Here is a 14,553-nt window from a genome sequence, read left to right on the forward strand (position 1 = left end):
TTTAGTCTCCATGGACCAGATGGTCAGATGGTGAGGGCCACAGCATAGTCCTTTAGTCTCTATGGGCCAGGTGGCCAGTTGGTGAGGGCCACAGCATAGTCCTTTAGTCTCTATGGGCCAGGTGGCCAGTTGGTGAGGGCCACAGCATAGTCCTTTAGTCTCTATGGGCCAGGTGGCCAGTTGGTGAGGGCCACAGCATAGTCCTTTAGTCTCTATGGGCCAGATGTCCAGTTGGTGAGGGCCACAGCATAGTCCTTTAGTCTCTATGGGCCAGGTGGCCAGTTATTGGGGGCCACAGCATAAGGATATAAACTTTTCAGATGGGGGTCATAACATCCAGTCACATAGGTTTACAGCAGCTGACAGTTGCACCTTCATTGCTAATAACTCAAACGGTCTTATTCAGATTAAAACAATCTCTGTACAGATGTAGGATCTGAATTTGACCATCCTGTTGCAGGACAACGATGCTGCAATGCAGTTCATTTTAAACTTGTATTGTATTTGAGATTTAAAAAGGCTTTTGGAGTCTGTAATAGAGGCTACCTCCTCTGCAAGAAAACAGGCGTCCGCATCACATGACTGTCAGGAGTTATGTGATTTCCTCATATGAAACTAAAAGTAGCCTCCGCAGTTACAAAAAGGCTGTTGAAACTGTGGCAAACACTTGTCAGCAACATTAGAAGTTGGATAAATGTGTTGATTTGAAGGAAAGACAGGCAGACTGGTAAGTCTACTGTAGGCTAAATATAACTATTATAAAGTTATGTTGTGGTCAGACAAAGCTTGAGATATGATCCTTTATCATGCTGACTGACCTGAAGGTCTCTGTAGGAAATGAGATATGATCCTTTATCATGCTGACTGACCTGAAGGTCTCTGTAGGAAATGTTGTGAACATATCAGGTCTAGGCTACATGCTCTGGTATTTAGACTGAAAACTGATTTGTAGGTGATCAGTCCTGCTACTGATAGTTTATGTGAACAGATCTGAACAGGTTTAAACTGGTCATCTATGATATCTTGGCTATAGCTGAGGTATAGACCTTGATCTGCATATCACTAACAAACTACTACTATACATTATAACCTAGTCTACTTTACATAATATAACATCTACATATCACTAACAACCCACTACTATACATTATAACCTAGTCTACTTTACATAATATAACATCTACATATCACTAACAACCCACTACTATACATTATAACCTAGCCTACTTTACATAATATAACATCTACACATCACTAACAACCACTACTATACATTATAACCTAGTCTACTTTACATATCACTAACAACCCACTACTATACATTATAACCTAGCCTACATTACATAATATACAATCTCTTACTTGTTGCAAATAAACTTTCTGAATGGATCAATGATTTCCCCCTCAGATCAATCATGTCCGTTTTAGCCCTTCTGTCTACATTCTCAGATACATTTAGAAAAGAACAGATTGAAAGACAATAAATATCCTAATTTTAATTAATAAAAATAAGTGTGAGACATGGCCTTGTGTTGCTGTACTGTCTATAACTACCTTAACAAACAGTGACTTATTATTATTATTATTATTATTATTATTATTGTTATTATTATTATTATTATTATTATTATTATTATTATTATTATTATTGTTATTATTATTATTATTATTATTATTATTATTATTATTATAGTTGTTGCTGTACTGTCTATAACTACCTTAACAAACAGTGACTTATTATTATTATTATTATTATTATTATTATTATTGTTATTATTATTATTATTATTATTATTATTATTATTATTATTATTATTATTATTATTATTATTATTATTATTATTATTATAGTTGTTGCTGTACTGTCTATAACTACCTTAACAAACAGTGACTTATTATTATTATTATTATTATTATTATTATTATAGTTATTAATATTATTGTTGCTATACTGTCTATAACTACCTTAACAAACAGACTTATTATTTTTATTATTATTATTATTATTATTATTATTATTATTATTGTTGTTGCTGTTCTGTCTATAACTACCTTAACAAACAGTGACTTATTATTATTATTATTATTATTATTATTATTATTATTGTTGTTATTATTATTATTATTATTATTATTATTATAGTTATAATTATTATTATTATTAATATAATTATTAATATTATTATTATTATTATTATTATTATTGTTGCTGTACTGTCTATAACTTCCTTAACAAACAGTGACTTATTATTATTATTATTATTATTATTATTATTATTTGTATTATGGTTATTGTTGCTGTACTGTCTATAACTACCTTAACAAACAGTAACTTATTATTATTATTATTGTTATTAATATTATTATTGTTATTGTTGTTGTTCTGTCTATAACTACCTTAACAAACAGTAACTTATTATTATTATTGACAGTTACCATGGAGATGAAATGTCACAACAACATGTTCATGTGATGCTATAAATCACCTGACTGTTTTTATGTCTGTTAGTAAATGTTTTATTTCTCAAAGAGATAATGAATAAATGAGAACAATTGACAATCAATAATTAGTTGTCACTGTGTTAACCACAACCAACATGCTGGAAATCTGTTTAGTTGTCACTGTGTTAACCACAACCAACATGTTGGATCTCTGTTTAGTTGTTACTGTGTTAACCAACATGCTGGATCTCTGTTTAGTTGTCACTGTGTTAACCAACATGTTGGATCTCTGTTTAATTGTTACTGTGTTAACCACAACCAACATGCTGGATCTCTGTTTAGTTGTCCCTGTGTTAACCACAACCAACATGCTGGATCTCTGTTTAGTTGTCCCTGTGTTAACCACAACCAACATGCTGGATCTCTGTTTAGTTGTCACTGTGTTAACCACAACCAACATGCTGGATCTCTGTTTAGTTGTCACTGTGTTAACCACAACCAACATGCTGGATCTCTGTTTAGTTGTCACTGTGTTAACCAACATGCTGGATCTCTGTTTAGTTGTCACTGTGTTAACCACAACCAACATGCTGGATCTCTGTTTAGTTGTCACTGTGTTAACCACAACCAACATGCTGGATCTCTGTTTAGTTGTCACTGTGTTAACCACAACCAACACGCTGGATCTCTGTTTAGTTGTTACTGTGTTAACCACAACCAACATGCTGGATCTCTGTTTAGTTGTCACTGTGTTAACCACAACCAACATGCTGGATCTCTGTTTAGTTGTCACTGTGTTAACCACAACCAACATGTTGGATCTCTGTTTAGTTGTTACTGTGTTGACCACAACCAACATGCTGGATCTCTGTTTAGTTGTCCCTGTGTTAACCACAACCAACATGCTGGATCTCTGTTTAGGGGTCAGTTCTCTAAAATGAGTCTCTCTGGGGAACATGACACCAAATCAAAGAGGTGAGATGACAATTTTGTTTAAGAATTATTAATAGTTTATTTCAAAAATGATATTTCCAAAAATGTTCACTTTTGTTTTTTAATCAGAAATGGTTGCTTATGGGTACCTTCAATATTACTGTTCTCAGATTTTTAATTAATAGCTTTAGATTGTGTATAATTTGTATTTTTATTGCAAAACGCTATATATCCATTGTTTTGCTGGAACACCCTAGATGCATTCAATTACCCATTTTAAAGCCATGCCCAATTTAGGATAATTTTTTAACAACGTGATGTTGCACTCCAAAGGGATAACTTGAAATAACATGATGTAGATAATTAAATAATCAACAAAAGAAAAACGTGTTAATTTTACACTCTTAGAAAAGAAGGTTCCTTATAGAACCAAAAAGGCTTCTATCACTTCCTTAATATATGGAATCACTAAAAGTTATATATATTTGTGGGTTCAGTGAAGAAGAACCTCTCGAGTTATGTTCAACAAAATGTTAATGTTTTGAGGATGTGAACCCAGCAGCTCTCCAGTGGTCAGATCAATTCCACCTGTTTTTTCCAGCGCTCGGACCGGGATTCAAACCAGCCACAGGTCCAACTCCTGCCACAGCTCGTTAATCTGCCAAAATGAAGACAAAATGCTATGCAGACATACATGGTATCACTTGTGATACATAAATATTATGCATAAATCATTGCCAAAAGCACAAGACATACTGTTGCATGTAGGACTATATTATTTGTGGATTGATTATATAGAAATATCAAAACATTATTTTTAACTACTCCAAAGCAATTACATGTGGAGCAGGAACCACTGACTCGCTGCATTATTCTATAGTATTATCAAGACACCTGCTGTTAACTCTTAACTACTTAGGACAGCTCACGATGTGTCCTAAATATCTGCCGACTAGGTGGGACTAGAGACTTCATGCATTGCTTTCATTTATACCCATAAGTGTAAAATGTCTTTATTCTCAGCACTTATACGACCAATTTTCTACTCTGAGACACTTTGTGGATATGGGCCCAGATCTCAAAATATTGTTATAAAAAAATGTTTGTTTAAACATAAAGAAAAATGAATATTACTAATGTAACCCACTGTAAAGACAGGGTTTAGTTGATTGTGTGGCACTGCTCATGTCCGCGTTCTGGAACTGTCCCCGTCCCCGTACGATGTGGCGCCAAGCATATTGTCCAGTTAGAGTTTGCTGAGGTGATCTTGGGGAATAACGATGGAGTTCACTACAGTGTTGAGACGCCGAAGTTTATTGTTCAATTAGCTTTTTGCTTTACGGTCAGGGACAGTATGAGTGTAGCCAGATCCTTTTCACTCTCTATCCTTGTTTCATTTTGTGGTTCACCGGATTCGTCATCATCATCGAGACAAACGACAGACGAACGTCCTGCTAGCTAGCCAAGCTAGTCGGTACAGCTAGGTAAGCTAGCTAGCTACTCTACCAGCAGCATCCTAGTTATCCTAGCTAGTCGGTACAGCTAGGTAAGCTAGCTAGCTACTCTACCAGCAGCATCCTAGTTATCCAAGCTAATCGGTACAGCTGGGTAAGCTAGCTAGCTAGCTACTCTACCAGCAGCATCCTAGTTATCCTAGCTAGTTGGTACAGCTAGGTAAGCTAGCTAGCTACTCTACCAGCAGCATCTTAGTTATCCTAGCTAGTCGGTACAGCTACAGTGGGGGAAAACGTTTTTGATCCCCTGCTGATTTTGTACGTTTGCCCACTGATAAAGAAAGGATCAGTCTATAATTTTAATGGTAGGTTTATTTGAACAGTGAGAGACAGAATAACAACAAAAATATCCAGAAAAACACATGTCAGAAATGTTATAAATTGATTTGCATTTTAATGAGGGAAATAAGTATTTGACCCCCTCTCAATCAGAAAGATTTCTGGCTCCCAGGTGTCTTTTATACAGGTAATGAGCTGAGATTAGGGGCACACTCTTAAAGGGAGTGCTCCTAACCGCAGCTTGTTACCTGTAAAAAGGACACCTGTCCACAGAAGCAATCAATCAATCAGATTCCAAACTCTCCACCATGGCCAAGACCAAAGAGCTCTCCAAGGATGTCAGGGACAACATTGTAGACCTACACAAGGCTGGAATGGGCTACAAGACCATCGCCAAGCAGCTTGGTGAGAAGGTGACAACATTTTGTGCGATTATTCGCAAATGGAAGAAACACAAAAGAACTGTCAATATCCCTTGGCCTGGGACTCCATGCAAGATCTCACCTCGTGGGGTTGTAATGATCATGAGAACGGTGAGGAATCAGCCCAGAACTACACGGGAGGATCTTGTCAATGATCTCAAGGCAGCTGGGACCATAGTCACCAAGAAAACAATTGGTAACACACTACGCCGTGAAGGACTGAAATCCTGCAGCGCCCGCAAGGTCCCCCTGCTCAAGAATACATATACATGCCCGTCTGAAGTTTGCCAATGAACATCGGAATGACTCAGAGGACAACTGGTGAAAGTGTTGTGGTCAGATGAGACCAAAATGGAGCTCTTTGGCATCAACTCAATTCGCCGTGTTTGGAGGAGGAGGAATGCTGCCTATGACCCCAAGAACACCATCTCCACCGTCAAACATGGAGGTGGAAACATTATGCTTTGGGGGTGTTTTCTGGACAGGACAACTTCACCGCATCATTTGACGGGGCCATGTACTGTCAAATCTTGGGTGAGAACATCCTTCCCTCAGCCAGGGCATTGAAAATGGGTCGTGGATTGGTATTCCAGCATGAAAATGACCCAAAACACACAGCCAAGGCAACAAAGGAGTGCTTCAAGGAGAAGCACATTAAGGTCCTGGAGTGGCCTAGCCAGTCTCCAGACCTTAATCCCACAGAAAATCTGTGGATGGAGCTGAAGGTTCGAGTTGCCAAACGTAAGCCTCGAAACCTTAATGACTTGGAGAAGATCTGCAAAAAGGAGTGGGACAAAATCCCTCCTGAGATGTATGCAAACCTGGTGACCAACTACAAGAAACGTCTGACCTCTGATTGCCAACAAGGGTTTTGCCACCAAGTACTAAGTCATGATTTGCAGAGGGGTCAAATACTTATTTCCCTCATTAAAATGCAAATCATTATATAACATTACAAACGTACAAAATCAGCAGGGGATCAAATACTTTTTTCCCCCCACTGTAGGTAAGCTAGCTAGCTACTCTACCAGGAGCATCCTAGTTATCCTAGCTAGTCGGTACAGCTAGGTAAGCTAGCTAGCTACTCTACCAGCAGCATCCTAGTTATCCTAGCTAGTCGGTACAGCTAGGTAAGCTAGCTAGCTACTCTACCAGCAGCATCCTAGTTATCCTAGCTAGTCGGTACAGCTAGGTAAGCTAGCTAGCTATTCTACCAGCAGCATCCTAGTTATCCTAGCTAGTCGGTACAGCTCGGTAAGCTAGCTAGCTCGCTACTCTACCAGCAGCATCCTAGTTATCCTATCCTCCCTCTCTCGTTGACGGATGCTGGCTACCTCTGTCCGGTTCTCCTCTCTTCACTAGATGGATGGTAACTTTAGTGTTTAACCCCTCTGTATCCAAGGACCAATCTTTTGAATATTATTTTCGGGGCGCCTAAAGTAGGCTGGACACATTCAATTTTTTTAACATTTTTTTAGCTGCCTCACCAACGTCTGAATGTGCATTAATAACTTTTAATTGCTAAATATTTCCAATAGATGGCAGCATAAGACCACGAAGCATCAGTTATAGGCTACAAGCAGCAGTATGATTAACATAAAATAGCATGCAACCACAGACTATATGTCCCATGATTTTCTAAAATGGTCACTCATTAACATGACTTTAGTTAGCTATATATCTCGTTTTAGGGCTGTGTTGCTTTTGGGAGAGCAAAATAATAGTGACTATAGCAGGTATTGAACCCCGGGTAAATTATCACTAGTCAGAACCTCAACCTCAGTATACATGCATTATAAAAAGTCATCTTAATATCTGATATTGCGAGTAAACAACCTCGGAATAGAAAAGACAAGAGTGCGCCTTCCAGCCCACCAATAAATTACATAATTCAACCCTCTCGGTTAGTAAATTTACCTCAACATGCCCCTGGAGAAGGCAGAGCGACGACACCAGCTTTTTACCGGGGCTGAGTTGACTACTAGAGAGAGAAGGCAGAGTGACGACACCAGCTTTTTACCGGGGCTGAGTTGACTACTAGAGAGAGAAGGCAGAGTGACGACACCAGCTTTTTACCAGGGCTGAGTTGACTACTAGAGAGAGAAGGCAGAGTGACGACACCAGCTTTTTACCGGGGCTGAGTTGACTACTAGAGAGAGAAGGCAGAGTGATGACACCAGCTTTTTACCGGGGCTGAGTTGACTACTAGAGAGAGAAGGCAGAGCGACGACACCAGCTTTTTAGCGGGGCTGAGTTGACTACTAGAGAGAGAAGGCAGAGCGACGACACCAGCTTTTTAGCGGGGCTGAGTTGACTACTAGAGAGAGAAGGCAGAGTGAAGACACCAGCTTTTTACGGGGGCTGAGTTGACTACTAGAGAGAGAAGACAGAGTGGCTCGATGCTGGTTGATGAATTTGACAATTTTTCTCAACTAGAGGTGACTAAATTAATGTTCAGACTTATTGATAATCGTTATATTAATGAAGTATAATTTCAAAACATGAGCATAAAAACAGGTAATAATAAACATGAATCATCATTATATTACTTCACAGTAATCTGTTAAATGCTTTTTCAGTCCTTCCTCTTGTGTTAGCAGTGTGTAAAGGGACAGAAAGAAGCACACACAGGAGTTTTCCTGTGAGGGGGAGTGGTGGTGCATCCAGGGAGAAAACTATACTGATCTTCTGAAATGTCATTTGTGGTCTTATGCTGCCATCTATTGGAATTATGTAGCAACTGGAGTAGTACTGAATAATGTGGCATTACTTACTAAAGTAGTAATTACTCAGAATTGCAAATATAACATTTTCTAGTTCCTTTTACCACTTATAATAAAATAAAATGTTTATAGCATAACAAACAATTAAACTGACATTAAAACAAAAACACCATACATTTAGTTAATTATATATATAACAACTATTTATTTAGATGGGTGACATTATCTGCCAAAGTAACAGCCCTGTAGACAAAGAAGAGCTCTCCAGTAGGTACCAAAACATTCAAAGGACATTTTCTCAAAAGTGAGGTTCCAAGTTTATTAACATTCAAAGCAGAATTACTTTCCCATTGTTCCTCAACTGTAGTGTCTGATATACCATTTTCTAGCTCTGAGTCTCTACTTTTATCCAACGTAAAAAACACCATTTCAAATGTTGCTACATATGACGAATTGAAACGGTCACAGTTGAGAGGCAGGCAGATATATAAAATTTTGTAAAAAAATATTATTATTTGTCTTCTCTGAAATGAAATCATTAAGTTATAGATTTTTAAACAAATACATGTCTGTCATTGAACAACCCAATGTCATGATTAGATAGTGAAAAACACACCAAGCTCAGAGAAGATGAAAGATGTAATGTTTGTCTCTGTTGTGTTGAAGTCCAATAAAGCAGGAGACACCAGCCTCCCCTGTCTGTCTCTGTCTGTCTCTGTCTGTCTCTGTCTGTCTCTGTCTCTGTCTGTCTCTGTCTATCTCTGTTTGTCTGTCCCGCTTTCTGTCTGTCCCGCTTTCTGTCTGTCTGTCTGTCTGTCTGTCTGTCTGTCTGTCTGTCTGTCTGTCTGTCTGTCTGTCTGTCTGTCTGTCTGTCTGTCTGTCTCTTTCTGTCTGTCTGTCTCTGACTGTCTGTCCCGCTTTCTGTCTGTGTCTCTGTCTGTCTGTATCTTTCTGTCTGTGTCTCTGTCTGTCTGTATCTTTCTGTCTGTGTCTCTGTCTGTCTGTCTGTATCTTTCTGTCTGTGTCTCTGTCTGTCTCTATCTTTCTGTCTGTGTCTCTGTCTGTCTGTTTGTCTGTCTTTGCCTGTCTCTGACTGTCTGTCCCGCTTTCAGTCTGTCTGTCTCTCTTGGTCTGTATGTGTCTGTCTGTGTCTGTCTGTCTCAGTCTCTGTCTCTGTCTATCTCTGTTTGTCTGTCCCGCTTTCTGTCTGTCTGTCTGTCTGTCTGTCTGTCTGTCTGTCTGTCTGTCTGTCTGTCTGTCTGTCTGTCTGTCTGTCTGTCTGTCTGTCTGTCTGTGTCTGTCTGATCCAGAGCTCTTCTTATGTTTCCCATCTGAGCTCAGAGTAGATGAGAGATGTAATGTTTGTCTCTGTTGTGTTAAAGTCTAATCAAACAGGGGAAACCAGCCTCCCCTGTACCCAGCTGTGTGTCCATGAAGAGTGACCAGTCTATAGGTACACCTATATACTTTAGAGAGGGAGACTTTTCTACTGAACAAAGGTAAGAAGAACTCATGGGTCATGGTCAGTGAGTTAAACAACACTGTCTCTAGTCATTTCTCCTCTCCCATTTTCACATTTCTTTTGGTTGTTTTCATAATCCATAGGCTAATACTTTTGTCCATTTTCATAGTCCTAAAACAATATTAATTAAACAAACACAATATTCCCTCCCTGTGTGTGTGTGTCTCTCTGTCTGTCTATCTGTCTCTCTGCCTCTTTGCCTGTCTCTCTGTCTGTGTGTATTTCGCTGTCTGTCTGTCTGTCTGTCTGTCTGTCTGTCTGTCTGTCTGTCTGTCTGTCTGTCTGTCTGTCTGTCTGTGTCTCTGTGTCTCTCTGTGTCTGTTTCTGTCTGTCTGTCTCTGTCTGTCTCTGTCTGTCTGTGTGTCTTTCTCTGTCTGTATGTCTGTTTCTGTCTGTGTGTCTGTCTCTGTCTGTCTGTCTGTCAATCTGTATCTTTCTGTCTGTCTCTGACTGTCTGTCCCGCTTTCTGTCTGTGTCTCTGTCTGTCTGTTTGTCTGTCTTTGCCTGTATCTGACTGTCTGTCCCGCTTTCAGTCTGTCTGTCTCTCTTTGTCTGTATGTGTCTGTCTGTGTCTGTCTCTGTCTGTCTGTCTGTCTGTCTCTGTCTGTCTCTGTCTATCTCTGTTTGTCTGTCCCGATTTCTGTCTGTCTGTCTGTCTGTCTGTCTGTCTGTCTGTCTGTCTGTCTGTCTGTCTGTCTGTCTGTCTGTCTGTCTGTCTGTTTCTGTCTGTCTGTCTGTCTCTGACTGTCTGTCCCGCTTTCTGTCTGTGTCTCTGTCTGTCTGTCTGTCTGTCTGTCTGTCTGTCTGTCTGTCTGTCTGTCTGTCTGTCTGTCTGTCTGTCTGTCTGTCTGTCTGTCTGTCTGTCTGTCTGTCTGTCTGTCTCTGTCTGTCTCTGACTGTCTGTCCCGCTTTCTGTCTATGTCTGTTTGTCTGTCCGTACTCACTCACTCCCTGGATGAGGAGATGTAATCTCATGTTTTGTCCACAGAAACCAACAGGAGAGATAAGAGTCAGAGATTCTCAGTGGTCAGTCTTCCCAGAGTCATCAAACAGACCTGGACTCTATATTCAGTGTATGTGTTCCTGTTATGTACATTTGTTTTTGTTTACCTCAAGTAAAGTTGATCTGTCAATTATTCATTAATGTGTTAATGAGAAAGCATTTCTTCTCTTGCTTAACTTATTTACTTGATTTATTTCAGTTGCTTGAAAAGAAAATGATGACATTTGTGAAGAACGAGCTGAAGATGTTCAAGAGGATTCTTAGTCCAGAACTCCCAGAAGGCTTTGAGAGTCAGAAGCAGGATGAGGAAGTGGTGGATGCTGAAGATGAGAAGCAGGAGAGCAGTGCCAGAGAGGGGGCTCTGAAGATCACACTGCACGTCCTGAGGAAAATGAACCAGAAGGAGCTTGCTGACACACTGGAGAAATGTAAGATCTGTCTGCCTCATGTTGAATGCTGTTTTATAACATTTAAAAGCTGTGGCTAAAGTACAGCTAAAGTAGCTGTGTAACTCAATGATATTGAAGCAACCTTAACACAACACCTAGTGACCTCGTCAAGTAGCAGCAGGGATGTGTTGTGTTGATTAATTTAGAGAGAGAGACAGAGACAGAGAGAGACAACATTAATAATACCATCAATAATACCAATAATAATATAATCAGTCACACCAGTCTGGAATGCATTATGAAAACATTTATACAGTCAGTTAAGAGAATAAATGATTATAATTTAAAATGTTATAACAGTCCTACAATACTGTAGACATTAAAACAGATGTAATATTAATATCCTCTGTGTTATTTCTAGATTCAGATGATCCTGCTGTGATTTGCCAACGTGAACTCAAATCTAATCTAAAGAAGAAGTTTCAATGTGTATTTGAGGGGATCGCTAAACAAGGAAACCCAACACTTCTCAATAAGATCTACACAGAGCTCTACATCACAGAGGGAGGAACAGGACAGGTCAATAATGAACATGAGCTGAGACAGATTGAGACAACAACCAGGAAACAAGCAAGACCAGAGACTGCAATCAAATGTAACGACATCTTCAAACCCTTAACTGGACAAGACAAACGTATCAGAACTGTGCTGACAAAGGGAGTCGCTGGCATTGGAAAAACAGTCTCTGTGCAGAAGTTCATTCTGGACTGGGCTGAAGGAAAAGCAAATCAGGATGTCCAATTTGTATTTTCATTCCCTTTTCGGGAGCTGAATTTGATGAAAGGGGACAAAAACACTTTGATTGAACTTCTCAATCACTTCTCAATGGAAACAAAACAATCAAGAATCTCCAACTACGACAAGTACAAAGTTCTGTTCGTCTTTGATGGTCTGGATGAGTGCCGACTGCCCCTAGACTTCCAGAAGAACAAGATCTGTTGTGACGTCACAGAGTCAACCTCAGTGGATGTTCTGCTGACAAATCTCATCAAGGGAAATCTGCTTCCCTCTGCTCTCCTCTGGATAACGACCCGACCTGCAGCAGCCAATAAGATCCCTTCAGGGTGTGTTGACCAGGTGACAGAGGTACGAGGGTTCAATGACCCACAGAAGGAGGAGTACTTCAGGAAGAGATTCAGTGATGAGGACCTGGCCAGCAGAATCATCTCACACATAAAGACATCAAGGAGCCTCCACATCATGTGCCACATTCCAGTCTTCTGTTGGATTTCTGCAACAGTCCTCGAACACATGCTGGAACATAAGAGAGAAGAGATGCCCAAGACTCTGACTGAGATGTACACACACCTTGTGGTGTTTCATACCAAACAGAAGAATGAAAAGTATCTTGGGAAAGAAGAGACAGGTCCACACTGGAATAAAGAGAGCATTCTGTCACTGGGAAAACTGGCTTTTCAACAGCTAGTGAAGGGCAATCTGATTTTCTATGAAAAAGACCTGAAAGAGGCTGGCATTGATGTCAATGAAGCCTCAGTGTACTCAGGATTGTGCACACAGCTCTTTAAAGAGGAATGTGGGCTGTACCAGAACAAGGTGTACTGCTTTGTTCATCTGAGCATTCAGGAGTTTCTGGCTGCTGTATATGTGTTCCTCTCATTCATCAACAACAATGAGAATCTAATGGATGAACCTCAATCAATGTTCAGATACGTTTTCTTGCTGTTCAGAGACAAGCCTGAAGTTACTGAAGTTACTGTCTACAAGAGTGCCCTGGATAAAGCCTTACAAAGTGAGACAGGAAACCTGGACCTGTTCCTCCGCTTCCTTCTGGGCCTCTCACTGGAATCCAATCAGAAGCACTTACGAGGTCTACTGACAAAGACAAGAAGCAGCTCACAGAGCCATGAAGAAACAGTCAAGTACATCAAGAAGAAGATCAGGGAGAATCCTTCTCCAGAGAGGAGCATCAATCTGTTCCACTGTCTGAATGAACTGAATGACCATTCTCTAGTGGAGGAGATCCAAAGCTACCTGAGATCAGGAAGTCTCTCAGAACCCAACCTGTCACCTGCACAGTGGTCAGCTCTGGCCTTTGTATTGCTGACTTCAGAAAAGGAGCTGGATGTGTTTGACCTGAAGAAATTCTCCAGATCAGAGGAAGGTCTTCTGAGGCTGCTGCCAGTGGTCAAAGCCTCCAGAGCTGCTCTGTGAGTAAATAAAATGACATATAAGAAGTATTCATCAGGAAGAAATATTATGTTTGGAGAAAAATATGTATTATAATATGTATATTGAAAAACATATTGAATAAATGCATTGATGGAAGATGAATCTATGTGTTGTTTGGGAATATGAACCAAATGCATCTACCCTTGTCCTTCTACACTACTGGTGTTAAATTACCAGTGTGTTTGTGAAGTCATGATGATCTCGTTGCAGGCTGTCAGGCTGTGGAGTCACAAAGAAAGGCTGTGCTTCTCTGGTCTCAGCTCTGAAGTCAAACCCCTCACACCTGAGAGAGCTGGACCTGAGTAACAATGACCTGAAGGATTCAGGAGTGAAGCTGCTCTCTGCTGGACTGGAGGATCCACACTGTAAACTGGAGACGCTGAGGTCAGTATTCCTGTAGTTGGTCAACAAGTGATAACTGTTCACCAGATCCACATGTGTTTACCAGGCACACATAGTCCACACCATATGTGTTTGGACAGTGAAGCTTACAGTTTTAAATGTGGTGCTATGATCCAGCATTTTGGATTTGAGATAGAATGTTTCATATTAGGTGACAGTACAGAATGTCACCTTTTATTTTAGGGTATTTTCATACATAGCTGTGTTACTGTTAAGAAAGGAAAGCACTTTATGTATTTAGTTCTCCCATTTGAAAAAGTTGTACATATTCGGACAAATTCACTTATATTGTATTAAAGTTTTCATAAGTTTAGTATTTAGTCCCATGATCCATGCCTGCAGTGATTACATCAATTGTGATTCTACAAACCTGTTGAATTCATTTGCAGTTTGTCTTGGTTGTGTTTTGGATGATGTTTTTCCTAATAGAAACTGAATGGTGAATAATGTCCTGTCATTTTGGAGTCACTTCACTTGTATTGTCAGTAAGAATAGAAGATGTTTCTGAACACTTCTACATTAATGTGGATGCTACCATGATTATGAATAATCATGAATGAATCGTTAATGATGATGAATGAGAAATTTACAGAGGCACAAAGATCAGACCCCCTCTGTTATTGGTGTTATTCTGTATACTTCTGGCCCTTCTTTGGACACTGTGTTAACTAACC

General features: G+C 39.7%; 1 protein-coding gene and 1 long non-coding RNA gene across 2 annotated transcripts; both read left to right on the forward strand.

Annotated features, from left to right (window-relative positions):
• Positions 1-597: 597 nt before the first annotated feature.
• On the forward strand, positions 598-11,369 carry LOC145867077 (uncharacterized). Its single transcript, XR_014383209.1, has 4 exons — positions 598-727; positions 3,364-3,417; positions 9,696-10,908; positions 11,038-11,369. It is a non-coding gene; the product is annotated as an uncharacterized LOC145867077 (long non-coding RNA).
• Positions 11,370-11,654: 285 nt separating this feature from the next.
• Positions 11,655-14,326, forward strand: LOC145867076 (NLR family CARD domain-containing protein 3-like). The gene is made up of 2 exons (XM_082971121.1): positions 11,655-13,455; positions 13,688-14,326. The coding sequence occupies exons 1-2, from the start codon at positions 12,065-12,067 to the stop codon at positions 13,875-13,877; spliced, it is 1,581 nt and encodes a 526-aa protein (XP_082827247.1). The 5' UTR covers positions 11,655-12,064; the 3' UTR covers positions 13,878-14,326.
• Positions 14,327-14,553: the final 227 nt, after the last annotated feature.

Source organism: Salmo salar, unplaced genomic scaffold, assembly GCF_965601325.2.
Source record: "Salmo salar unplaced genomic scaffold, fSalSal1 ptg000177l, whole genome shotgun sequence".
Classification (NCBI taxonomy): Eukaryota; Metazoa; Chordata; class Actinopteri; order Salmoniformes; family Salmonidae; genus Salmo; species Salmo salar.

Coding starts and splice junctions, on each gene's coding strand:
- LOC145867076 (XM_082971121.1), top strand. CDS start 12,065: ATGAAAGGGGACAAAAACACTTTGATTGAACTTCTCAATCACTTCTCA. Junction 13,456..13,687: donor AAAGCCTCCAGAGCTGCTCT/GTGAGTAAATAA, acceptor ATCTCGTTGCAG/GCTGTCAGGCTGTGGAGTCA.